The 26144-nt window shown below is 49.3% G+C and overlaps 1 protein-coding gene across 1 annotated transcript; it reads right to left on the bottom strand.

Annotated features, from left to right (window-relative positions):
• Positions 1–1495: 1495 nt before the first annotated feature.
• On the bottom strand, positions 1496–25349 carry BPIFB4 (BPI fold containing family B member 4). The gene is made up of 16 exons (XM_036900956.2): positions 25234–25349; positions 24321–24383; positions 23345–23864; positions 22274–22378; positions 21351–21494; positions 20154–20217; positions 19624–19684; positions 18489–18580; positions 16848–17051; positions 14620–14673; positions 13218–13388; positions 10905–10972; positions 8736–8778; positions 6991–7054; positions 4962–5038; positions 1496–1636 (listed from the first exon to the last, which is right to left on the bottom strand). Exons 1-16 carry the CDS (start codon positions 25337–25339, stop codon positions 1613–1615), a joined length of 1860 nt encoding a protein of 619 aa, XP_036756851.2. The 5' UTR covers positions 25340–25349; the 3' UTR covers positions 1496–1612.
• Between the last annotated feature and the right edge of the window lie 795 nt (positions 25350–26144).

Here is a 26144-nt window from a genome sequence, read left to right as displayed (position 1 = left end):
TTCGTACTCCTTCGTGACCTCCTGATGACAGAGTTGCATTTAGTGAGGTGCAAAGCTGTCTGCTTTGGCACCATTCTGTAGAATGCTGTCTGATTATTTTTAACTTGAAGAGACTGGCTATTTCCCCCAATACCTGCTAGACAGGGCTTCCAGGACCCTTGGGGTAGGGGTTAGGGGAGCAGTTGCTCTGAGCAGACAATACATGGCTGGGGTCTAGGTTTCACTGAACCTATAGCCATTAGGCTTTATTTATAGAAACAAAAGGCATGCTCCTGAAGAACCCTTTTGAGAGCCTCTATGCTCATTTTCTGGGAAGCTGCTGCATCGGTGTCTCCCCAGCTGGGACCTGAAGGTATGAAGTATTTCTGTACTTCTGTAAAATCTCTATGGCCACAGGAGTCTTGCTCCCCCTCAGTCAGCTCTTTGGTCTCACCCACCCAGGAGGACATGGGAGAGTGTGGGAGACATCACTTGTGGTCACCAATGCATCTGCAACTTGGAAACAGAGGCAGTGTGGTGAGCAGTTAGGGTCTGTGCTCAAGCTAAATCACCAGGTTCAAACCCCAGCTCTGCCATTTTGCAGCTGTGTGACCTTGGGCAAGTCACTGCATTTCTTCAATTCCTTGGTTTCCCAATAAATTCAAAATAGGGGCCAGGCCAGTACCTACCCTATGGTGCTTTCATGAGAAATGAGATCAAGTCCCAAAACCTCAGTGCAGAGCTCAGCAGGTAATGAGCGCTCAACAAACCTGAGCTCTCAGAAGAATGGGGCAGATGGGTATCCTTTTCCCCCTACGGTTCCTGGGATAAAGCCACCCATCCTTCTGAACTTGGGCAAATCACGTGCTGGGGACACAGAAGAGGAGGGGAAGGGGAGCAGGGAGCCAATCTCCCTTCCCTGAGAAAGGAGTGGGGGCCCTTGTCATCACGGCACACGGGACTTAGTCTATGAGGCAGCCCCTCTGGCAGCGTGAATTTGATGATTTTGAACTTGTGGCTTCTGAGTCCTGGCTTTCCCTGTGTGCCGAGGAGTGGCTGGGGAAGCCGAGGCAGGAGGGCTCAGCCAAGTTGAGAGCAGAATGAAGGCAGTGAGAACTGACCTGAGGCCCCTTCCTGCCCATCGGCTGGGTTCTCAGAGGGGGCTGCCAGTGCTCCGTCGTGAGTGGAACCACCCTCCCTCTGGTTGTAGCTGTACAGTCACCAGGTGCCTCCAGGGTAGCCACGGAGGGAAGGAACAGCCGGACGCGGAGGGAGGGTCCTTCGTGGAGACCCGCCCCAAATGCCGGGAAAGTGGAATCTTTTATTGAAAGTGTAAAATACGCAGCGTGGAGTCTGTGGTGGATTCTGCGAGGCCGCAGGCACCGGGTGACCTCCTTCCCCCTGCTGGGGGCTGACCGCAGGGCTGCCCAGGGGTGGAATTGCTTGCCAACAGTGGCAACAGTTGGATCTTTTCTCGAGAGCGTGGGGGCCAGGGGGAGGGGGTGCGGTGGGAGGGGTTGCAGGGGGAGGGACCTGTCGTGGCGGGTTGCAGGGAGCTGGGGCGGGGGACCGCGTCAGTCGGAGCCTTTCCTTTCCGGCTTCCTCCGGGGCTGTGGCCGCATCTCTGTCTCAGTCAGGCACTCAGCACCAGGAGGTCCTTAGAGAGCAGAACGGAGAACCTAGTTAGTGGGTGGGCGGGGGCAGGGGCGGTTCTGGCTGCATCCAGGGCAGTCAGCGGCTTCTGTTCTGGGCAGGACGCGTTTTTGGGAGCAGTAGCTCAGAACAGAGGGGCACCTGGGGCCGAAGGGGCCCTGTCATGGGTTTGCCCTGTACAGTGGACCCTGGGCAAGACACTGCCCTCCCTGCCCCCACATAAGCGAAGCGGTCCTGACCCCTCTCCACACTCTTCCAAAATCCAATTTTCATAATTAAAAATGTCTACAACAAAATAAACAATAAAAGTAATAGATTTAACTCATAGAACAACATAAATACCCATGGGCCCCCACAGATATGAATGATTGAGTAAACAAATAAATGGAAGAAAAGAGATGGCCTTTTCTTCCAGAAAATTCCAACTAATAAATGTAAAAGGAATAATAGAAATAGGAAATCACCATTAGGCAAGCCCCACAGTAATAGTTGTTGTAGTCAGGAACCGTGAATGAATGCCGAAGGTAGTGGGAGAAGGTGTGACGAGAAGTGGAATATCTGCATAGCCTCAAAACTGCTCCCCACAAGATATTTATTATCACAATGGGAAAAATTGTAACTTAGCAGTGGAGGAACCTGGCGGGAACCACCTTAAGCACATGATCAAAGCCCACATCTCCAGGCATGAGATAGTGCCATCATGTCCCGTGATATGGTTCACTGAGAAGAACACAGCATCGCTTCAGTGGTGTGCTTGCCAAAAATGCATAACCTCAATCTAATCATGAGAAAACATGAGTCAAATCCAAACTGAGGGACATCCCACAAAGGCCAGACTCATCAGAAATGTCAAGGTCATAAAACACAAGGAATGTTTACATGCTGTCACAGATTTGAGGACACTAAGGAGAAGTGAGTAATCAAATGCAAAATGGGATCCTGGATCCTGAAACAGGAAAAGGACTTCAGGGAAAAAACTGGTGCTGGATCTATAGATTAGTTAATAGCTGTGTATCAGTGTTAATTTCCTATTTTCAATCAATGTACTCAGGTTGTATAAGATTAGGAATAAATAAGTTGCTAACATTAGGAACTTATATAACATTAGGGGAAACCTAGTAAAGAGTATTCTAGAACTCTGTACTATATCTACAACTTTTCTGTAAGTCTAAAATTATTTCAAAATAAAAAGTTGAAATAAATGGCTAGATCCCCAAAATACTAATACTAATACAATAAGAAAGAGGAGGAGGAGAATAGCTATCACTTACAGAGGGCTGACAAGACCAAGCCCAGGGCCAAACCTTTCTTTACACCTTTGAGTAAGTGTAAGTAAGTAAATAAGGTGGCTCTACACCTCTGAGACCCAATAGTCCATTTTCCATTTTATTACAGGTATTTCTGTTATCTCCTTTATTATTCTGAAATAAAATTCATAGATTATATAATCTACTTACACATATATTTTAAAAATCAGTATAATTCCCTTACTGGTAAAAAGGAAATAAAAGGTAGGTAATTTATAATAAAAAATATGTATTTTGATATGAAATACTGAAGTGTGATTTTGGGAAAGGAAAAATCGTCCCCACTAATTTCAGAAAGGCCCCCAGGTTGGGGAGAGGGCTTGCAGTACAGCCCGGGTGAGAACCAGTGTTGGAATGGCCTCTATTGCGTCGGTGCAAACCCTACCTCTCACGAGTTGGGTGACCTTGGGCCAGTGGCCTACCCTCTTTGATACTCAGGCCCTTCCCCTATGATGGGAGGGCAGGCATCCACCAGGGTCGTGATAAGGCCCTGATGCATGTAAAACAGTGCATGGGGCACCACATATGCCAGGTAAATGATATAAATGATGATGAGGAGGAGGGTAACTTTGTGCCAGTACATTCATATTTTCTAACCCCTTTTTATAACCGTGAACACTAAAATGATGTATCTCATTTAATTTCTCACCACAAACTACACGAGATGGGTATTGTTTTTCCCCATTTTCAGATGAGGAAACTGAGGCTCAGAGCAGTGCTGAAGTCCTGCAGAAGCTCAGGAGGTGGAACCAGGGCAGGCACCCCTGGAGACTGTCCCAGAGCCAGCCCTGCCCAGGCTGCCCATCCAAGGTTCCTGCTCCCCTATGGTGGTAGGGGGCCGCTTCCGGGGTCAAGAGCTAACCCTGCATGAGTGTCCAGAGCTGGGCTTTTGGCGCACGGCTGGTGGCAGTGCAAATGGTGCCACCTTTGGGGAAGGGTATTGTCCGTATGGGGCAAAGGTCCATTCATTCTGCTTCTGGGAGTATGTTCTAAGGAACATGCTGAAACCTGAATCCAGAAACAGCTTTTGTGCCAAGATGTTCACTACAACATTCTTTATTAAAATGAAGACACTGATAATGATGGATACTTCTAGAATGCTTCCTCTATGTGTCAGGAGTTATACAAAGCACTTTACATGCAGAATTGCATTTTACCCTAAAAGCAGCCCTGTAGGTGTGTACTATGATTAGCCCCTTTTCACAAAAGAGAAAACTAAGGCTCAGTGAAGTGAAGTAACTTGTCCAGGGTCACCCAGCTGGAAGCTGGCGGGGTCAGGATTTGAACCCAGGCCTTTGGGTTCCAATGCCCTCATCCTTTAACTCCAGTGCTCTGCTGACTTCTTTATTGAAACCATCTTTAAAAATAAAACTTCAGGAAGATGGGAATGAAAAACAGTGAAATGTTCTAAGTGGTAATTTCTGGGTCACAAATGTATGTAGGAGGATAAACTCATGTTTGTTTAATCTTTCCTTTATTTCCCAAATTTCAGATATGAGCACATGTGGTTTTTCTAGTGGAAATTTGAATTTCAAGGCACCTGCCATTTTTATAATTAGCAATTACTTCAAGAATATTCATCTAAAGGCCCATCTCCCCACTGGCTATGAGCTTTGTAAGGGCTGGGACTGTACATGTTTTGTCCGCTGCTGTATGCCCTAGCTTCTTGCACATTGTTGGACACCCAGTAGGTGCTCAGCAAAACTTTTCCAATGGACTACATCACACTTCCACTTTGGGAAAGGCCCTTACTGCTTCAGAGCAGTATTTCCCAGTATTCCCGGTATTGCCTCAGTATTCTCTTCTGAAAGATGGGGCAGTGACATTTGTCATGAGGACTAAATAAGATGATGGGTGTGTGAAGTGCTATTTAAGGCTTCTTAACAGCTTTGTTTCTTGTTCGCTCAGCCCCATGTTTTGAAGGAAAAAGCCTCTGTTGCCAACCCTTCCCTTCCCCTCTCTTCCTCCTCCCAATTTCTGGGCGTGAGGGGGAAGGCGGAACAGAGTTCTATCTCCCCTTACCTCCAAGACATCAATGTCTGCATTGCTGAAGTCAATGTTGAGGATTTTGGGGAGAGGGACACCAGAGCCCAGCATGGCTGTGGAAAAAAACACAAAAAGTAGTCAGGTGTTGTCAGCAGGCATAGTCAGAATTTTCAAGTCTAGCCATTGTCTTTCATGCTTCCAGGCCTTTGTCCTCACAGTTCTTCCTGCCGGGTGCACACTCCCTCACGGTTGCCTGCCTACTGAGTTCTGAGCCTTCTCTAAGACTCTGAATGTCACCTTCCCTCTGAGGTTTCCTCTCCCTCGGGCCAAGCAACTCTGGGCTCCTGCCACTTGGGATGAATTCCTCCATTACAGAAATCACAAAATACGAATTCTCTGTTTCTGCCTCTATCACCTCTACTAGACCGTGAGTTTCTTGCAGGCAAGGACTGTGTCCCCAGCATTCCTCTGCCCTGGGTCGGGCACAGAGTTGAGGACAGATGCTCGCTGAAAGAAGGTGTGGAAGGATGCCCAAGTGACCACCAGGGGATGTTATTTTTTTGTTTTTAGATTGTCAGAGCCTGAGGAGACCTGAGTAATGTTCTAGAAAGAAAGAAGAGAGGAAACAAGGAAGTGAAAAAAATGGTAGGTGGGGGAAACTAGATTAAGTGAAGTTAAACACACTTTCTGACTCCAGTACCACTTATGGAGAGCTAAGGACATTGTGAATATACCCCAGAGGAATATTATATTCAGTATTTCCCAAACTTGCTGCCATGGAAGTTTTTCTCAGTGTATCTTTTGGGACTAATTTTCCAGGAAACCCACTTTGGGCATCATGGATCTAATCCAGTCTCTCACTGTTAGAATGGCAAATTACATTATAACAAGACCAAGGGGCTTGCTGCCAAGTCCACACCACCTCTTAGTGACAGACCACCTCTTGCCTGCCAGTCAGCCCAGCCCAGCCTAGGTCCTGACATCATCCTCTCTCCCTAGGAAATGTGCACGGACTTGGCCGCCAGCACCTTCTTGTGACTGAGATTCAACCTTCTCTGGCCATGGTTCCCAGCATAAGGATCTGTTTGACATCTAGAGCTTTCCAAATGAACCCTGGTGGAGAGCTGTGGCAGCCTCTCTTTATCCTCTGTCCATGATGAAGAAGTGGGGGGAGTCTGGGGCCGGATAGCATGAGGACTTGGGGACTGAGGTTTCTGTTTCAATGGGGTTACCGATGGAGCAGCTGTCCCGACCTCCAGTGGTCCCACGGTTCAACAAGTAGCTTCCTGATAACATCCCAAGGTGCCACAGAGCAGAGGAACCACGCTCAGCCTATTCTTAGGAAGTTTGGCCAGAAAACCCTCTCAAGGACAGCATGGCTGTTTAGGGGGCAGATTCTGGGTTAGGAGGCTGGGCAGATCAGTAAGAGCAACTTTAGCTTTATCTGTACTGATTGAACTTTTTATAGTAATAATGTACTTACACAATCCTGGTATAAGTAAAAATAAATAATGATTAAGAATAAATCAGGAGCATAAGAAGGTGAATATACTCAATATGACTGAATTGTGTGCCAAAAAATGGTTAAGAAGGTAAATTTTATGTTGTGTATTTTACCACAACTGAAATAAGCATGTAAACATTTAAATCAGGGAATATCTTGGACAGTATTTAAAAAATGGAGAATGACTAGCTTCGAAAGAAATATAACCAGATGTTGAGGTTAATTGCCTTCGATAAGTAAGATTTTCTTTTTAAATTGTTCTGGACTTTCTAAAATTTGCACATGTATAATTTTCATACATGATCATAATTTTACATAGATAATCAGGAAAACAAAACATTGAGCCAAATAAGAAGAAAAAGAAAAAAAGCAGCCAACAAGGAAGTCAGCAGACCCTCAGGATAACACTTGCATTCAGAGGCTTGAATAAATAAGCTTAGAATGCAGTTTACAGAAATGCCATTCAGGTGGAATGGCAGTACATCCGCGTGCCTAACAAATCAGGGGCCCCTTGGTCCCCGAGCCCTGCACCCTCAGGGAGGCAGGGGCAGCTGGTCTCACCGTTCATAGCCGGCATAAACGCCAGGTCGAAAATCTTCCCGACCAGCACCTCCAAGAGGCTAACCTGCAGGGGAAGAAGGAGAATCAACCCAGGCCGTGGTTCACTCAGATGCCAGGAACTCCTTGAGGCCTGCTCTGCAGCCCAAGAGGAAGTGGCAGAGCTGCCCTGGGGAATCTGGGAGCTCCTGTGTCTCCAGAACCGAGGAGCTGGACAGCCCCAAGGCGCAGCTGGTCTGCCTGCTCCCCATACAGCAGGGAGACTGAGGCCCAGGGCACAGCAGGCAGTAGTTACTCCAAGGCTCACGGTGGGACGGAGGGGCAGGGCTAGGGGAGGCCCAGTTCCTCCCATGGGGCACCCAGCACGGGGCCTGTGGTGGCTCACTCTGAGGCCACAATGGTGTTGTGGGAGGCCCCTGGGCCCTGCTCAGCCTCCGCGGGCCTCTGGAAAGGCTCCCATCGTGTGTTCTGTAGAATGGGCCGGTCTGCCCAGCTTGCACACAGGCAGCAAGGATGCAAGTATAGAGGCGGGAGATGTAAAACGCCTGGCCTAGAGTTTTTGTGTAAGATCTGTCTTAACTTCTCTAAGCCTTGGTTTCCACATCCGAAAAGGGGAGTGAATAATCCTTACCTCAGAGGGTGGTTGCAAAAACCAAATATAAACTCTTATATGTGAAATACCTGCCGTGGTGTAATACCACGCAGTTCTACAGTGACAGGAGCATGACACTTCCCTCCCAGAGCTGCCTCTTACTAGCTCTGTGAGCCTGGGCAAGTCACTTAACTTCTCTGGACTTGACTCCCTTAGTTGGAAAATGGGCTAATAGTCATACCCAAATCATAAACTTGAGGATTAAGTGAGAAAAGCTTGTTTTAAAAGAAGCTTCTTTTAGTGCCAGGTGTCACTCTCTGTTGCTCTGTAAATATTCCCTAATTTCACATGAAGTGTTAGCTTGTTTTTCTACTTGGAGTCCAGAGATTCCAGCTCTAGTCCCAGCTCTGTCCCAGCCAGCTGCGAGGCGGGCCACAGCCCTGCTCTGGGCTCCAGTCCCCATCTATAAAATGAGGCTGGTGAGGCCAACTCCAGGGGGGTAGCTGTTGGGTGAGAAAAGCTCGGAGGCAGGCGACACAATGGGTGTTGACTATCTCTGCTCATGTGGACTCCCACCCACGCTTGTCCTGGAAATCAAGCATCTGGCTGGTTGTCACTTTGTAAAGGAAAAGGGGGGCATTTCTGAAGGCTTACTTGGAGTGGGAACCCAAGGATGAACAGAGATGAATTAGGAACCAACCCTGGAATATGAGCTTCTCAGATTAGTAAAGCAGAATTCCAGAATGGCAGTAAAAGGGCTGTTAGAAACAAATCCAAATCTGTGTGTTTTACAGATAAGGAAACTGAGGCTTAGGGTGGGTTGGTCTTGCTCAAGATCGCACGGGAGTCAGTGGCAAAGCCACTTCCTTCCCCAACCGGGAGGAAGGTGTCCCGTAGGATGCAGCTGTCCCTACAGACTCCCCACCCTCGAGTGGGGGGATTTGGCCAAGTTGCCTCCATAGGGGCAGCCCTGTAGGCAGAGTAGGAGCTGTGGGTCTTCACTGCAGAGTGAGACTCAGTTTCTCCATCTGTAAGCAAGGCCTGACAGAGATTGATGCTAATGCTCTGAAATGCACGAACTCCCGGGGCCCCAGCCACCCTCATGGGGGTGCCATTCCCAGAAGCTCTTACCCTGGGGCCTGAGCTTGGTACTTACATCAAAGTTGCCCACGTTTGAGGTTCTGAGGTTGAGGTGGGTCCTGCAGATAAAGAAAACAGCCTGTTAGAGGTAGTGATTGTCTGAGAATCATAAGGAGCTTCTATTTCAATAAACGGTCAGAAGTCCCCCCACCAACATCCTCACCAATCAGGGGCAGTTAATAAGAACAATGCTGGTCCCCGCGTACTGAGCACTAACTATGTACTAGACATGATGCCGAGGCTTTATATGCCACATGCAGTGGTCCGCACTTATCTGCGGTCTCGCTTCCCTGGTTTCAGTTACGGTCAACCGCAGATGATCCTCCTGATGAATGGTGAGAAGGTCAGTGGTAGCCTGCCGCTACGTCACAATGCCCCCGTCATTCACCTCGTCATTCATGCATAACATCACGTAAAGTCATCACATGAATAAGAAGGGTGCAAACAGTACAAGATACTTTGAGAGAGAGAGAGCCCACATTCACATAATTTATCAAAGTATATTTTTACAATTGTTCTATTTTATTATTAATTATTGTTGTTAATCTCTAATTGTGCCTAATTTATAAATTAGCTTTATCATAGGGGTGTGTGTGTAGGAAAGGACACAGTATATGTAGGGTTTGGTACTATCCATGGTTTCAGGCATCCACCAGGGGTCTTGGAATTTATCCCCCACAGATGAGGAGGGACTACTGTACGTAAGGCTCAAATCATGGCTGTACCACCTACTAGCCATGTGTCCTTGGCCAAAGTACTTAACCTCTCTATGCCACAGTTTCCTCCTCTGCCAAGTGGATGGACTAAATGAGGTAATTCAAGTAAATCCCTTAGAACCGCCTGGTACAGGTTGTAAATGCCCCGCTTCACCCTCTCAGCAGCCCTGTGGGGCAGGAGCTGCACTCTGGGCTGCTGCGCTATTCTGAGAAAGGAGGCCCAGGGCTGGGTTGGAGGTCTCTGCACTGGGACGGCCTCAGTCTTGCTGTACCTGAGTCTCACCTGCAAGCTGACAGTCCCACCTGAGCAAGGCCAGACCACCCTTGCCCCCAGGACAGAGTCCACGAGGCTTCTGGCTTCCAGAAGGAGAGAAACCAATGAGCCTTCTCAGGGGAGAAGGCTGTGCTGTGGATATGTTCCGCTCCTGCCTGACTTCCACTCCCAGCCCCTGTGTCCCTCCGCCACCCAAGCTCTCTCCTGCACCCTGAAGTTTGCCTGCCCTGCTCCCGCTGCCAGAAACCCTCCCCCTTCAGGCAGCCTGCCCTGTCTCCTCACCCAGGCCTCAGGTTGAGCAACACCTCCTTAGAAACTGCTGGATGACCCTGATGAGTATCACATGGTGAGTAACTCCCATTGTTGGACTTGATAAATACTAGTTGTAAGAAGAGTAACTTACAATGAACTGCATACATGCTGAAAATTTTACATACAATCTCATTGATCTTCAAGTGGGAATAATAATCGTACCTACTGCCATAGGCTGATGTAAGAATGAAACTAATACAGGCTTTCATTTAGGGCTGAGCTCCATTCCTGGCCCGTACAAAGTACCCAATAAATAAGTTGTTATTATCAGTCCTCTGAGGTAGGGACTATTAGCCCCATTTTCAGATGAGAAAACTGAGTTTCAGAGAAGCAAAGTCACTTGGCCTACGTCATCCAGCCAGTCAGTGGTCACATGTGGCTCCGAGTCCATCCTGCTTGGCTCCAAAGCCTTGCTAGTAACCGTTCGACACTGCTCCAGGTCAGACGGACCTGGGGGGCTTGCAGCCCCTCTCTGTACCCACTGTGCAGCCCTGAGTAAGTGAATCCACCTCTCTAAGCCCTAGATTTCTCCTCTTCAATGGGAGAATAATAGCTCGGACTCCGCAGGACCATTGTAAGGCCAAACAAGACATGTAAGGACCCAGTGCATACGAATATCAACACATCGTTATTATTACTGGTGGTGGTGTTGGTAGTAGGTTCTTCCTATTAAGCTCACAGTTTCACCCTCCTGCCGGGCTCGTGCTGGTGGTCTTGGCTGGTCATGGCCCATTCTCACCTTTGCAGGCTCTTGGATCACCCAGTGCTGACAGCCATGCCAGGAGCCCTCCGAGCCCTCTCTGGGGTCCCTTTATGAGCTGGCACCAGACCTACAGTCCCAAAGAGGCCTTTCTGAGGAGCCCAAGTCCCAAATCCCCCTTACTTGTCCAGCTTGGCATCAATCATGAGCTTGTCTCCGTCCACAGAAAACATGGCCAAGAGTTCCGTGTCCTGGAGGAAAGGGGAAGAGAATGAAATGTCACTGCCAGAATGTATCGGCCGTTGCTTGCTCAGGGCTCACTGCAAGCCAGGCGCAGGTGAGGTCCTTCATGAACACTGAGCTATTATCTGAGGTCTCAGTTAAACCTCCTTCTGTAAGTCAAGACCCCCTCTTGAGGGAAGGAATTGGGAATACCAAATGCCTGTATCAACTGTTGCTCACAAGTAAGTCACAGCAAGAGCTCAGGAAGACGATTGTCATAGGAAGCCAATAATTGGTTGGCCAGTGGCTGTGTTTTACCAGGTTCCTCTGAGCTGCCTCAGAGAGGGTGAGGGTAGCCTGCAGCCTCTGTAACTGGCTGCAGATGAGTCTGCAGAGGGGATTGGGCATCATCACTGCCTCATCCCCCGCCCCCAGGAGAGGGTATAAAAGCTCCAGACTCAACCCTACCTCCAGTAGAAGCCTTGTCACAGGAAAGTCCCTCTTTGCTTCCCTGTCACCCCCCAAAAATAAAATAAAATAAATTGATCTTATGAAAAAAAGATCACATTTAGGTGATGTTATCAGTTATGACAACATTAACAATAACTGGGATGATGGAGAAGGTCTGGGGGCTCAGAATGTATATGGCAGGGACCACACAGGCATGGGAATCATACCATTCATTCATGAGGAACTGGCTTTTGGACTGAGGCCTGAAGAATATGTAGGATTTGGCTAGATGAAACAGAGGGTGTGAGTGAGTGGTCCAGGCAATGGAAAGGACATGAGCAAAAGCCCTGGGGCAAGAAAGGGCTGGTAGAGGGACTGAGAGAAAGACAGAGAGAAGGAGGTGGGAGGATCTCAGGAGGGTGGAGTGGCATGGGGCCAGACCAGGCAGGGTTACTGGGCTGGAGAGGAGTCAGGACCACATCCTGGGGGCACTGGGGAGTCATGGCAGGGTTCTGAGCAGGATCATACAAACATGTGAGCTCTTGATGGAAAAATGTCCATACAGCAGGGACTGACCAACAAGGAACTGGTTTGGGGGCAGCCACCTCCACTCCCTGGGTGAGAACCAGCCCTTTTATTCCCTCCTCTGATGAAGCCCAGAAAGGACCCCCCACACACACCATGGCGTGGCATGCTCCGGCCGAGAACACCCACTTCCAGACTGAGGTGGTTCATTTGGCCTCCAGCCCTGGGAGGAGAGCCTGGGAAGACATGGCAGATGGGACAGAACCCAAGGGTCTGAGTCCCAAGCATTAACCATGGAGGCGGAAATGGGACTCAACACAACTTAACACACTCCTTTGGCAAATATTTAGTGAGCACCTACTATGTGCCAGACCCGGTGCTAGGCTCTGGCGATCCAGCAGTGAATAAGACAATTCCTACCCAGCAATAAACTAACAAATAAATGCATTTTATAATGTCAGGTTAAGGCTACAAAGTTAAGCAAGGAAGGCAGAGAGAGAGAGATGGGAGAGGATATTTTAGACAGGAAGTCTGGGGAGACCTCCCTGAGGAGGTGATATCTGAGCAGAGACCTAAAGGACATGAGAGAGTGAGCCATGCAGCTATCTGGGGGAAGAGCAGTCCAGGCACAGGGAATAGCACGTGTAAGGGCCCTGGGGTGGGATGTTGGAGGATGAAGAGCTGAAAGGGGACAAAGGGACGATCTGGAAGGACTTTGTGGTCCATTGTTAGGGGAATGGCTTTTGTTTTAGGATTAAAAGAAAGCCTTTTGAGAAAGGGACTAACATGACTTTAACACAATTGCTCTCTATGAAATAATTGTGGAAACTATTGTATTTGTATCTGCCCCCTGCAGGTGCCAGGGATAAGTACGGTGTTGTCTTCTTCCCTTCTCCCCCCATCTGGTAGAAAGCATAGCACATGCATTTTCTGTTGAACACACATGTGCTCAATAAATGTTGCCAAAAGCATGGCCAAGGGCTACTTTGCCATGCACTGTGGCACACAACCGGTGAGAATAATAGCCAACACTTTTTGTGCTGTTGTTCATCCAGGCACTGTTCTGAGCATCTTATTAATGCCCTGTGACCATCCCCATGAGGTAGAGGAGAGAATCAAGCCCAGAGAGGGGGAGAAACTTACTCAGGGTCACACAGGTAGCAGTGCTAAAGACTGGATTTGAATCAGATCATCTGGCCCCAGAGCTGCCTGTAGTCCCCATACTGGGGACTGCGGGGACTTGAAAGGGTCTGTGGACTCCAGGAGAGCACGTGGCTGCCCACGCCTCCAGATACTCACCACGTCGATAAGGCAGATGGTGGTCTCCACGTCGTTGGGCTGGGACACCATGACCTCGGAGGTGGCGAACACCTTCACCAGTGCCTCATCCTTCTGCAGTGTCACTGTAGGTGGGTTGGGCACCTGGATCCTGATGGTGAGGGGGAAGGGCTCGGGGTACTGCTGGAACACCTGTGGGTGGACACCAAGCCCATCTCAAGGCCTGAGTCCCTGCTGCAGCCCAGCCCTCCTGCTGCCACACTGTATGACCTCTGAGCCTGCTTCCCCATCTATAAAATGGGTCACTCCTCCCTTCTGGACCCATGGGTGTGGGGATGATTAGAACCAATTGAAGAACAAATTCTGTAAAAGTTAGTGCACATAAGAACTGGCCCAATAAATAAAAGAGTCCAGTTGAGTGAGGGGTCCACCTGCAGCATCCTGAAGCTGCCACTGTTTACTTTAGAAAATAGTGCCCTGCCATTCAGCTTTCAGCCACATGAGGGCGATAGCGACCATTTGTTGAGTCTGGCCTCCTTTTCTGCCTCCTTTGAATTCCACCTAGAACTAGACAGGACAGGTGGAAAAGAGATGGAAAACGTCTAAACTGGCCGTAGATTACAGCAATCCTTCACACCTACAATGCTCACTATGTAAGAAACTTTTTGCTGCCACTTGCAGAGTAACAACCCGGGATCAGTGCTGAAATGAGAACTAGGATCAGCAAAGTCTTTGTTCCAACTGTATATGGCCACTAATCTGACAAGAGTGCCTTTGCTTTTTTTTTTTTAAGAATTTGTTATTATCAACAGGAACAAAAACATTTATCAAATGCCTATTGCACATCTAGGTTCAAATCCCACATCCGCAGCCACTCTGTGACTAGGACATTGTAACCCTCATTTTCCAGGTGAGAAAACAGTCTCAGAGAGAAGTCATTTGCCTAAACTAGGATGGTTGGGCCATGCTGAGTTGGAACACAAATTCACACCTGTCTGCTCCAAAGACCTGGCTCTTCAAGCCCTCTAAGCCAGCATGCACCCACATGTGCCCTGTGTCAGCGTCTTTACTTGCATTATCACCTTCATCTCTTTTACCCTCCTAGGTGAACCTGTGGAATAGGAGCTATTATCCTTTTTTTGATGAGGAAGTTAAGGCTCAGAGATGTTAAGGCTCTTGGCTAAAGACACACCGCGAGGTAGTGGCCAGGCCAGTATTTGACCTGTGCAGGCCAGTCCACTGCTAGAGCTCAGGATCTTCCTCCCTCCATGTGGTCTGGTCTCCAAGCCTTTGTCACTGCACTCCCAAGGTGGGGGTCAGAGATTCCCCCGCTCGTGCTGAGAGTCTTCCCTTCCCACCCAGCTCCCGGGCACCTAGAAGGGAGGTGAAGCTGAAGACAAGGGAATGCACCTGCCTTACATACCTTGGGAATCAGGGCTCCCAGTGTGGATGTGGTAAGTGGAGGAAGCTCTTCATACTGCAGGACAAGAAGGGTCATGTGAGTACCTGAGGCTTTGTAGACAGACAGGAGTTGCCAACACAATGATTAAACTCCGACATGCTCCCAGACAATCAGTGGGGCCATCTTCTCCCGCTTGAGGACCCCTTGGGAGTTCTGCCTGTCCAACAGCAGCCACCATGCACATCGTGGTAGCCATTTGTGGCAGTGGCCAGGGCCAGCCGCTTAAGCTCGCCATAGGCATGACTTCACAGGGCAGGGGCAAGACCTGACTCTCTCCTCTAAAAATGCAGTTCTTTATTAAACAAGGTGAACATCAGTGAATCCATGTGCTTAACCCAGTGTCCACTAAATGCACAATTCTGTCATAACCTTGAATCACCTGTACTATTATTTAATGTTTTCCTTAAATCAATTTACTTTTAAAAACCTCAAATACTAAAATATTGACAGAAACAGATGGTAACTGCCAAGGTAAATGCAATAAAAACCAAACAATGCTATTATGTTCTGTATGGGTATCGTTGCTTGCAGAGGGCTATGGGTGTGAATTCTATACTTTCTGAGTTTAAAAGAGGACACTTAAAGGTGCAAGAGAGGGTTAACTAAATACTGGCACCAGATGGAAACTTCCTCCTTGATGGAGTCACAACTGGCATAATTCTTAGGGTGGTCTTTTAGAGAACATTGTATTCTTAGGAAATACACTGAAAATTGGAGTGGAATGTCATGGTGTTTCCAAAAACTTGAATTGTTCAACAAGATAGATGATGATAGGTAGATAGATGATAGATAGATAGATAGATAGATAGATAGATAGATAGATAGATGATAGATAGATGATAGATAGATTAGATAGATAGATAGATAGATAGATATAGATAGATGATAGATAGATATAGATAGATGAAAGATGATAGGTAGACAGATGATAGATATAGATAGATTAGATAGATAGATGATAGATAAATATAGATAGATGATAGATAGATAGATGATATAGATAGATGATAGATAGATAGATATAGATAGATGATAGATGATAGATTAGATAGATAGATAGACAGATGATAGATATAGATAGATGATAGATAGATTAGATAGATAGATAGATAGATACAGGTAGATGATAGATTAGATAGATGATAGATAGATAGATGATAGATAAATATAGATAAATGATAGATGATAGATGATAGATAGATAGATAGATGATAGATATAGATAGACGACAGGTAGATTAGACAGATGGATGGAAAAAAAGCAAAACAAATTAACAAAACAGAAATAGACTCAAAGACACAGAGGAGAGACTGGTGGTTGCCATAGGAGAGAGGAGTGAGGAAGGTGAAGTAGGTGAAGGGAATAAAGAGACACAAAATCCCAACTATGGTATAAATTAGCCACAGGATGAAAGTACAGCATAGTGAATATAGTCATAATATTGCAATACTTGTATATTGACAGATAGTAATAACACTTACTGGGGGGAGCATTTAATAACGTCGATAATTGCATACTTGAAACCAATATAATATTGTAAATTATACTTCATATAAAGAAAAAAATGCTACTGGTTGTCAGGAAATAAAAGATAGGTGGATGGATAGGTGGATGGATGAATGGGTGGGTGGGCAGGCCTGTGGGTGGCAGATGGGTGACAGATATGAAGTAAACATGGCAAGGTACTTAGTAGCGAATCTAGGTGATGGATATTTGGGCATTGATTGTGCTATTTTGCAACTTTTCTGAAGGCCTGAAATTTCTTGAAAGAAGATGATTCTGGAGCATATCTTATTCTTATGGACCTTTTAGTTACTTAGTATCAATGTTTACCAAGTAAAAGGATTCTAAACATTTATATTGTGATACATATACAGCAATATATACTATGCTTTTAAAAGAGAATTTCCAAAAAATCAAATAGAATGGAATAGTAAATAATTGTCTCACCATATGATTTCATGTTATTTAATGCAGTGTCTCTGAATCACCTAAAATCCTCCTAGGCACCACCCTTTGGTAAACACTGACATAATCGATACCAATCCACAAACTGGCAAAGAGTCAAAGGATGGAGTCTACAGTTCTTGCTTTAAAGCATTTTTCCCAAGGCCCTGGGGGCTAGAAAGGCTCAGTGGGGAGCTGTTTGCTGCCCAGCCTGCCCTGCCTCCAGATGGGCCACGACTCACCATGCCGTTGGTGATGTCAACATCCAGTGCACCCTGCTTCTGAAGAAGCGTCAGCACCGAGCCCAGGAAGTTGGCAGAAATGGCCAGTTGAGAGTTGGTGTTGTCGCCCATGGGGGGCAATACTGGCATCTTTTTCTTAGGAGATGAGGCTGGCCGGCCCAGTGGATAGTCGATGAGATCCCCTCCAGCCTCCCCAACCAGACTCTGGGGAAGCAGAGAGGAAAGGGCTCACGAGGGGGGAGGGGTGCAGGGAAAAGAGTGCAAGAGGGATGCTGAAGACTGTGGGGAGGCTCCGAACCCGCCCCCAGGCAGCCTTCCTTGATTAAACCCTCGGGGTCTGAATGATGTCATTTATGGTCCCCAGCTGTTCTTCATTTTGTGATGGAATGGAACCTCTTGGAGTTCCTACTTTATGACCACTTACAAATACAGCCATGGTCTATCAGCTTTTCCTTTAAATACATGTACGACAGATACTTTCCCCCTCAGCCCTGCCACGCCAGCCTGTTCATGCCCCTGCACAACACACATGGCGTATCTATAATCTCTGAAGACCAGACTTCTCTCATGGCCTACGAGGCACTGTGTGGCTGCCCCAGGGGACCTCTCCACCTCATCTTGAGCCACACTGTCCCTACTGCCCCCTTGTCAGTCTCTGCCATCAGCCCCAGCCCCACCATGGCGCCTTCCCACATGCTGTTCCCACCCCCACACTCTTCTCTCGTTGCTTCCCACTCATCTGGCAGGTCTCAGCTCTTGCCGCCTTCTCTAGGAAGCCCTCTGTGATCTCCCTGAGTACATCAAAGCCCCCTGCTTTAGGCTCTGATAGCTTGGGACCTTCTTTCACAGCACTGATTGATCTCTAATTATATATTTGAGTGACTCTTGGATGGCCCAGCCCCTATAATAGATTATAAGCTCAACAAGGGCAGAGCTCTAACCTGGCACACCATGGCACCCTCAGCCCCAGCTCAGAGCCTGGCACACAGCAAGTAACCAACAAATATCTCTTGAATGGCTAGTGTTTACGAAATCCACTAGGTGTGCATAGATATGTGCACACAGGTGTACTATGTACGTGAGAGCGTGGATGCCCACCTGCAGCTCTGTTGGCCATGGTGGGAGTATTTATACCGTTGAAATCAGCAAATGCTACAAATCAGGACTTCTGTTTTAATCATGGAGAGCCGGTTGTTAATGCTTATCAGCACATTAGTGGCCAGATTCATTCCTCCAGGAAACCCAAGCCCATAGCTGCAGCCCTAGTAGCTGGGAGGTAAATTGTGTGGGTTCAGATCCCAGGTTCACATTTATTAGCTGTGTGACCATGGGCAAGTGGCTTAATTTCTCTTTGCCTCAGTTTCCTCAGTTAGAGTGCCACGTCATAGGCTGGTGTGAGGCTACACCGAGTTAATCTACATAAAGCACTTAGAATGTGCCTGGCACACAGTAAGCCCTTGGTAAGTGTTGGTTGTGACTGTATTTCCTAACATGCTCATAAAAGGTCCTCATCTAAACAAAAGGGGGTCCTTTTCAAATGTTGCTTCCCAGGAATTCAGCAGAAGCCTTGGGGGATTCTTGTGCACACCCCTGCCTGTGCAGGGAGGGCTACCTCCCTTGCCTCGAAGCCCAGGCACTCACGTTGAGGTCCAGCTCCAAGAATTCGCCGGTCACAAGTGGGAGGCTGGAGAAGGTATATTGGACGCTTCCCAATATCCCCAGGGGAACCAGAGCTGTAGGCAAAGGTGGCAGTCACAGGGCAGTCCTTCTCCCCCCCCCAACCCCCGCTTCTGCCCCAAGAGGAGGGTAGCAAGGCTCTAGCTCCAGACACCATGGAAAGAGCAAGAGTTCTTGGTTCAAATCCCAGCTCTGTGTCTTCCTTGCTATGGGACCTTAACAAGACACGGCACCTCTCTGAACTTCAATTTCCTCCTCTCTAAAATAGGCTCAGTGTAACTCCTGGGACTATATTGGGGGGAGGGGGACAATGAGATTTGGATATTGATAAACATTGCAACCTATATGGTGCTGTGCACCAGGAAAGAAGTTTTAAGCTTCCACAACGTGGTGTTCAGTTGAGTCTGGCATTTCCCTGACAGCTTGGGATGAATAGCCCCATCTTCTGGCTCTTCCCTCCTGTTTCTGGCCACAAAAGGAGAGAACTTTGCCTGTCTGGGAACACCATCTTCCAACTGTCCCACAGAAATGGGAGCACCAGCAGTGGGGGCAGCCCTGTATGGCTGTAGAGGCTGCATACTATGTAACTCAGGAGCCACTATTCCCTGGAATCATGCAGTGCATGGACTGCTCAACTGCATGGGGCAGGCCTGCCTTCTGGAATGTTCACTCAGAAATCCGGGATCGGGAGGAGATGTTGAGCCTGGTTATGGGGACCTGGACAGTCTTCATGGTGACCCCTACCATTCATTCTCCCATCACTCTGTGGGCTGAAGCCAACCCCCCATTTCAGAGATGAAGAAACCGGGAAGAGTCTCACCAAGTCCACATGGCTGCCTCTGTGGACCTAGGGCTCTAACCCAGCCTCCCAACTCCCACTCCAGGGCCTTAGGCCCCTGTCGAGATTCCTTCCTTTGGGATTTGGGGGGATGTTTGGGGACAGGAGGAAAGGCCAGGTAGCCTCTCTCTCATGGCATCAGTCTCACAGCACTCGGCTCTCCCCCCAGGCCCTGCCGTATCCCCAGCGCCTTCTGTGTGCTGCACCCAGATCAGGCGTGGGTGGATGTTGGCCTAATAAAGCAAAGCAGGAAGGACTTACAGTCCACGAGACCCAGCTGGTCATTGACAAGCCCCAGCACCACGTCCACGATGGGGCAGAGCTGTAGGGGAGAGATGGCATGAAGTGCTGGTGAGGGTGAGGGGATGGGGAAGCGGCTGCATGAAGGACAATGACAGTGACTGTTTATGCCTGCTGGCTCTGTGCGTGGCGCTGTCCTCCCCCCAGCCCCGTGGGGAAGGCTTCTCATAACCCCGTCCTACAGATTGAAACCCAAGACTCAGAGAGGTGATGTGCCTTGTCCGCCAGCTTGGAAATGCTCGAGCTGGGAGTCGAACCTGGAACTGTGTGATTCTCAAGCTTCACCCCTTTATCCCTTCCCTAATCTGGCCCTCCATGTTCTCAGGGTCCTTCCCAGACCCCAGGTACATGCCCCAGCCCCCTGGCTCCTCCACCCCTCTGGGTCACCTGCATATCCACACAGATGGAGGCAGCACTGTGTCCCCCAACCCCACTTCCTGGTCTGGGGAAAGTCCGTGCTCCTTGCTTCCTGTCCCAGGATAGGTTCTTACCAAGTCAGGGAGGACGTTGGCCAGGACTCGGTTCACTAAGTTGTCCACAAGGTTGGGGAGAAGCCTGAGGAGAGGGGAGAGGGATGAGAAGGGGCTCACCAGGGACTCGGGGTTCCTAGCCCAGGCTCTGACAGTGAGAACGCTTGAGTACTGGAAAATTCTTCTGAAAGCTGGAAGCACAGTGTCCATTCACCCATTCAACCTGACCAGACAAGCTACCCAGGCATCTTGCTTAGCTTTTCATTCATTCATTCACTCATCCATCCAGCTATCCATTCAGAAAACAAATGCTTCTTGAGTTCCACAATGGGCCCAGCCCAGGCTGGGATGTTCCTTATTTTGAACTGCCCAAGAAATTCCCTCCTGCTCGTCTGCCCCCCTAATGGGCTGTGTGCTGCAGCTATGTGTCATCTTCCCAGAGGGGAAAGGAGTGCATTACTTCATTCAAGCATCTCGCACAGCATGCAAGCATCACGCACAGCATGTGGTACTTAGTAGCAGGTGGTGAATGTTTGTAGACTGGAGGGAAGGGCAAACAGTGGCCGACAGAATGTGCTCATGTGGTCCACAAGAGAAATGGGTTGCTCAATGCTGAAAAGATTGGGAGAAATGATCTATTCTACAGACATGGAAACTGAGGTCCAGAGAAGTGACCCAGAGCAGGCTCTAAGTACAACACCCAGCTTTAAACTAACTTCTTAGTTAAGCAGGGGAATTCATTATTGATGCATAGGCAAGACACAAAGGTGGCAATCTCAACACAAAGTACCCCTGACAGTCTGGTCCCCTCACCCCACTGAGAGCTGCCCCCACCTCCCCGCTGTAGCTGACTATCCAACATGCTGTGCCAGTTTGACAGAGCAAATAATTTCCTGAAATAAAGTCCTAATTAGAACATTTCCCCCACACTTACTTACCTCCCCTGAGCATTTTCTTCTCCTTTACAAGTGAGTTCACATCTTAAAGGGCCTTGTCTTAGTTCCAGTTCTCCTTGGATGATAAGGTCCGTGAGAATGCACACACAATGCTTATCCATTCAGATGGGCAGCAGAGCTGCTCAAAGGCCCACAGAAGCAATAGTGGAGCTGAGGTCTGACCCACAGGCTACTTCCTCAAATCTCTGCTCTTAGCCATAGTTTGCCAAAGACAGACCACTCCGCCATCCCCCAAGGCAGTTCCCTGCCTGCTGGTACTCACCCTCTCAGCAGCTTGACCTTGATGCCCCCCAGGAGGGTGTCACAGCGCTCGATGACCAGCCTAGGGTAGCCTGTGCGGTCCATGGTCAGCCGCACCTTGGCTGTGATGTTCACCTCCACGGCGATGTCCAGAAAGCCAATGAGACTGGAGGAGACCAGGAGCCAGGGAGGCACTGAGAACCTCCAGCCGTCAGGCAGCTCAGCCTCACCCAGGCCTGCCAGCACCTCACCCCGCAGGCTCTTGACCTTGCTGTCCCTGTCCCTTGGTATTTTGCTTCTATTATGCCCATTGCTCATCTCTGGGGGGTCCCAAACCAGAGGGCTTCCCTGATCCTTCAAGTCTCCTGTGAACAAAGCTATCCACCCCTCGGTGTATGAGAGCTTCGAAGGCTGGGAACAGAAGTCAATAAATGAACTCTATGTATAAATTCTGGTTTCCAAGGTGACCTCCCAATGACCTAGCTTTATAGACATGACCTCATCCCATGGGGAGAAATCAGTACAAAATCCACCTTCTGAGGTCCTCTGAAAAGCACCTTTGATGTGGTGGCACTATTCAGGGAGGTATTTGCTTGCCTTCCCTCCTTTGGGGCCACAGCGACTTGGAAAAGGAGGTGTCATTATGTCCACCGCAAGTGAAGATGCTAAGGCTCAGCGATGTTAGAGGACCGGCCCAAGGCCACACAGCTTAAAAGAGAGTCTGGATTCAAACCCAGCCCATCCCCTGACTCCAGCCTCCCAGATCTGAACTTCAAAGGTGGCCTTCACTGCTGACAAGAACTGCAAGTGACCTGAACCCAGAGGTATAAGCCAGCATGTGCTGGTGACACATGATGTCTTCCTAGAGAGGGAAAGTGACCTGCCCAAGATTGCCCAGCCAGGACGCAGGGTGGTGGGGACCCCTCCAGTGCTGAGGGCACACACCTCTTCCCATTGATAGCCACACGGGTGTACAGGCTCAGGTAGACACCCACGCCAGGCAGGAGTCGCACAGACACCCGAGGGAGGGTCAGCTCCATGATGCGCAGCCTGCACAGGACGGATCACGGTGAGAGGGCGGTCGCCCCCCCTGCCTGCTGCTCCACCCCCTGGCAGTGCCCTTTCTCACACCCCTCTTCTCTGTGCCCCGTTCATTCCTCCTGCCTCTAAAGAGACCTGAGGTTTGTGGGTAGAACTGGGGAAACACTGAGAAGTTAAAGGCAAAAAATGCCACTTCCCGTACTTGCTCTGCATAGAGACCCACTGTTCACACTTCCATGTATTTCCTTTGAATATTTTTTCTTGTAAAGATGCCATTCTCTCTGCTTATCTCTTTTCTTGCCTGATTCCTTCCTTCATATTCTCAGATCTCAGTTCAAGGTCCTCTTCCTCCAGGAAGCCTTTCCTGACCTCTCCATTATACACAGCCTCATTTCTCCATGAAATTCTTACTATTGTTATAATTATATGATTATTTTCAGGTTTCCTTATTAATGCTCATATACTTCACAAGCCTGCAGGTTCTGAGAGGACAAGAGATGTGTTTTTTCTTGGTTAACGATGGGGTTGTGTCCCCAGTACCCTGAACATAGTAAGAACTCCAAATATTTGTTGAATTAAACAGGGAATATGAGGAGGAGGTGGGCATAGTTGAAATTATGTATGTGCAATTTTAAATCTTTGGACTTTTTCCACTTGAGCTATTCTAGTATTATGACTATTCTACAGGCGAGGTAATCAAAACTCAGGGAGGTGAAAGGAATGAGCCGTGTTGTCATTGGTCTCGATGTGACCATACTTGTCACACACAAATATAAAAGGGTAAGCTGAGACTCAAATTCAGGACTGTTTAATGGCAAGACCCCAAACCACACAACTTGGAACTTTCAAGAGGTCCAGTCCTGAGGCCAAGCCTGGAACACTATCCCTCCCCCCACTCCTGACCTCTGGGGGAGATCACTCCTGTTTGCAAGTTCATCAGGAGGACTCCATAGGGGCAGCCTGGCCCCTCCTTACCCTGTGATGCCTTGCACGGTGCTGAGGATGCCGCCCTCGCCGAGCACACCCAGGACGCCCCCTCCTCCAAGAAGTCCTCCGTCACCGAGGAGACCACCTCCGCCCAGCAGGCCACCTTGGCCCGCAAGGATGCCATCAGCTGCCAGCATGCCCCCAGTGCCCAGCAAACCACCTTGGCCCAGTGCCCCAGTGGCTACGCCAGGTGGGATCTCTCCAGGCTGCAGTTCTCGCCGGTGACGCCTGCCCACGGTTGGCGTCCCTTGGGCGGACCTATACCGCCCATGGCCCCTGTGGCCACCATATGTAGTCTCAGCATTGCGGTAGTCGCTGCCTCGGAGGTCCCTGATGCTCCCATCGGGCTCAAGGATCTCACCGTATCGGTATTTGCCCCCCAGCTGAGCCGTGTTGTCATTGGTCTCGATGTGACCATACTTGTAATTACCACCAAGCTGGTTGCCATTGGTGTATTTTGGGGGGTGCTCTCGGACATGGAAATCGTTGTAGGGGACGCCACCAACACCTCGGGGGAATTCAGCGTGTCTGTAGTCGTCGTAATGGTGTCGGCCACCGCCCAAGAGACCACCACCACCGCCCAAGAGACCACCACCACTGCCACCCAGCAGTCCCCCACCACTGCCACCCAGCAGCCCCCCACCACTGCTACCACCACCACCCAACAGCCCCCCACTGCCACCCAGCAGCCCCCCACCACTGCTACCACCACCACCCAACAGCCCACCACCGCCACCCAGCAGCCCCCCACTACTGCCACTTCCACCACCCAGGAGCCCCCCACCACTGCTGCCTCCACCACCCAATAAGCCTCCTCCAACTCCACCCAAGAGGTCGCCACCATCCCCTCCACCCCCACCACCAAGCAGGCCCCCCAGAAGACCACCTCCCCCACCACCTCCACCTCCACCTCCACCAAGCAGCCCCCCCAGGAGAGGCCCACCACCGTCACCACCAGCTTTACCCACGGGCACCTCTCTCAGGGCTGAGTGGAGAGCATCACTTCGCTGCAGGGTGTCAGAAATGGCTGCGGAGAAGGAAAGGTGCTGGTCAGGGCCCCCCCTTTCTTCCCCCTCCAGCCCGCCCACCCCCGCCCCACCTTGAGGCACTGCTCAGCTCTTTGGGCCCCGCTTTTCCCGTTGGTGACATGCCAAGGTGGAATGAGAAGAGTCTCCCAGACCAGTCCAGCCCTGGCATCCTAGTGAGCTCTCTCAGTGCGGGTTTTCACTGGCTCTCATTTTAACTAGAGCTCAACATCATTCAGCCAAACCTGGGTGCATTTTCTCCCTCACCCTCCCTTCCAAGTGCTCCATGCCTCACAGCTTAGAAAACGTACTTGGACAGGAATTGGGGCACAGGGAGTGCCTGTGTTTGCCAGATGACAAAAGTGAGGTCCCAAGTATTGGAAGCAGGAATAATTATAGCTCCCACTTTTGAGGGCCTTTTATATACCAGGAGCTATGCTAAGTTTTCACAAGGCCATCTCATTTAATTCTCATATCATCAGTCTTTGGAGACAGGGTCCAAAATCACACCCATTTTGCAGATGAGGAAACTGAGGCTCAGAGAACTCAGGTTGTGGACTTCAGGTCACGTGGTGTTTAAATCAGTATTTGAAGGCTGATTCCAGTCCCCATGCTCTTAATCACCGCTTTCTACTGTCTCAAGCATGAAGTCCCCAACATGGGTCTCTCATCTAGTAGGTGCTCAGGAAGTGGTAGCCAAAAGAAAAAGGGGAACCTAAGGCCCAAACAGGAGAAGTTACCCATCCTCCTGATGTGGAATCTGCCAGGAAGGGAGTCCATGGGAACCTGAGGGTTGGCTGCACTGCCCTGCCCACCCCTGCCATCCCCGACCCCCTGCAGGCCTGGACTCACCGTTGCTCAGCACATCTTTGGTAACCCTGAGGACTGTGTTCGTCTCTTGGCGGCTGCCACAGACAGCCGCCACAGACAGCGCAGCCACGCACCACGCTGTCCACATGCTGGCGCTGCTTCTCTGCTGAGCAGACAGTGCATTAAATGGCTGTGGCAGAGTCACCCCCCTGGCCAGCAGGTGGAAGCAGGCACTCCCGGCCAAGTCGTATCAGGGCCCTGCGGCCCAGCGACCAGAAACGGACCAAGGGCACAACAGTGGGACAGGGTCCAGAATTCCTGTCACTGCCTTCTGAGTTTTTCAAACTAAAATGACTCTGAGATATAAAACAGACCCATTAACCAAAATGTCCCAGAGCATGGATATCTGTTATCCACCAAGATGAAATTTCCAAATGGAATCTCAGGGAGAGGTTATGGAGATTCCAACCTAAATAGCAAACTGATAGCAGGCAGGCTCTGGGGGAAATCTCTCCAGCATCTACCCATCTTTTCACCCACCCACCCATCCATCCTACCACTCATCCATCCTTCCATCCACCCATCCACCTATCTGTCTAACCATCCGTTCATCTACTCCTCCAGCCATCCATTCTCCCCCTTTTATCCATCCATCTATCCACCCTTGGATCATTCCATTCACCTATCAAGACTTTCATCTAGTCACGCTTCTGTGCAGCCAGCCAGCCAGAAAGGAGACATCTTTGGAGGAGACAATTCTACACCAAGTAGTTAAGATTAAGGGCTCTGCATCAGAACTATCTGGGCTCTAATCCCTAGGCAAGAGACTTTACCTTTTTGAACCTCTGCCTCCTAGTTGCTAACACATAGTATCGGGTACATAGTAGACACCAAATATACAGCAGCTATTACTGTTTTGGCACTAGTATTTCAGACCCCAAAGAAGTGGGCAA

This window comes from Manis pentadactyla, chromosome 5, assembly GCF_030020395.1.
Source record: "Manis pentadactyla isolate mManPen7 chromosome 5, mManPen7.hap1, whole genome shotgun sequence".
Lineage (NCBI taxonomy): Eukaryota > Metazoa > Chordata > Mammalia > Pholidota > Manidae > Manis > Manis pentadactyla.
The sequence above is the reverse complement of the archived record's forward strand: the minus strand, read 5'-3'. Positions and strand labels throughout refer to the sequence as shown.

Bases quoted from the DNA above. Each gene is read 5' to 3' on its own strand.
- BPIFB4 (XM_036900956.2), bottom strand. From the start codon at position 25,339: ATGTGGACAGCGTGGTGCGTGGCTGCGCTGTCTGTGGCGGCTGTCTGT. The intron at 18,581-19,623 runs GTAAGTCCTTCC...CTTTGCCTACAG, and splicing joins CCAGCTGGGTCTCGTGGACT to CTCTGGTTCCCCTGGGGATA. The intron at 5,039-6,990 runs GTGAGACCAGCT...TTTTTTCCACAG, and splicing joins GTTTATGCCGGCTATGAACG to CCATGCTGGGCTCTGGTGTC.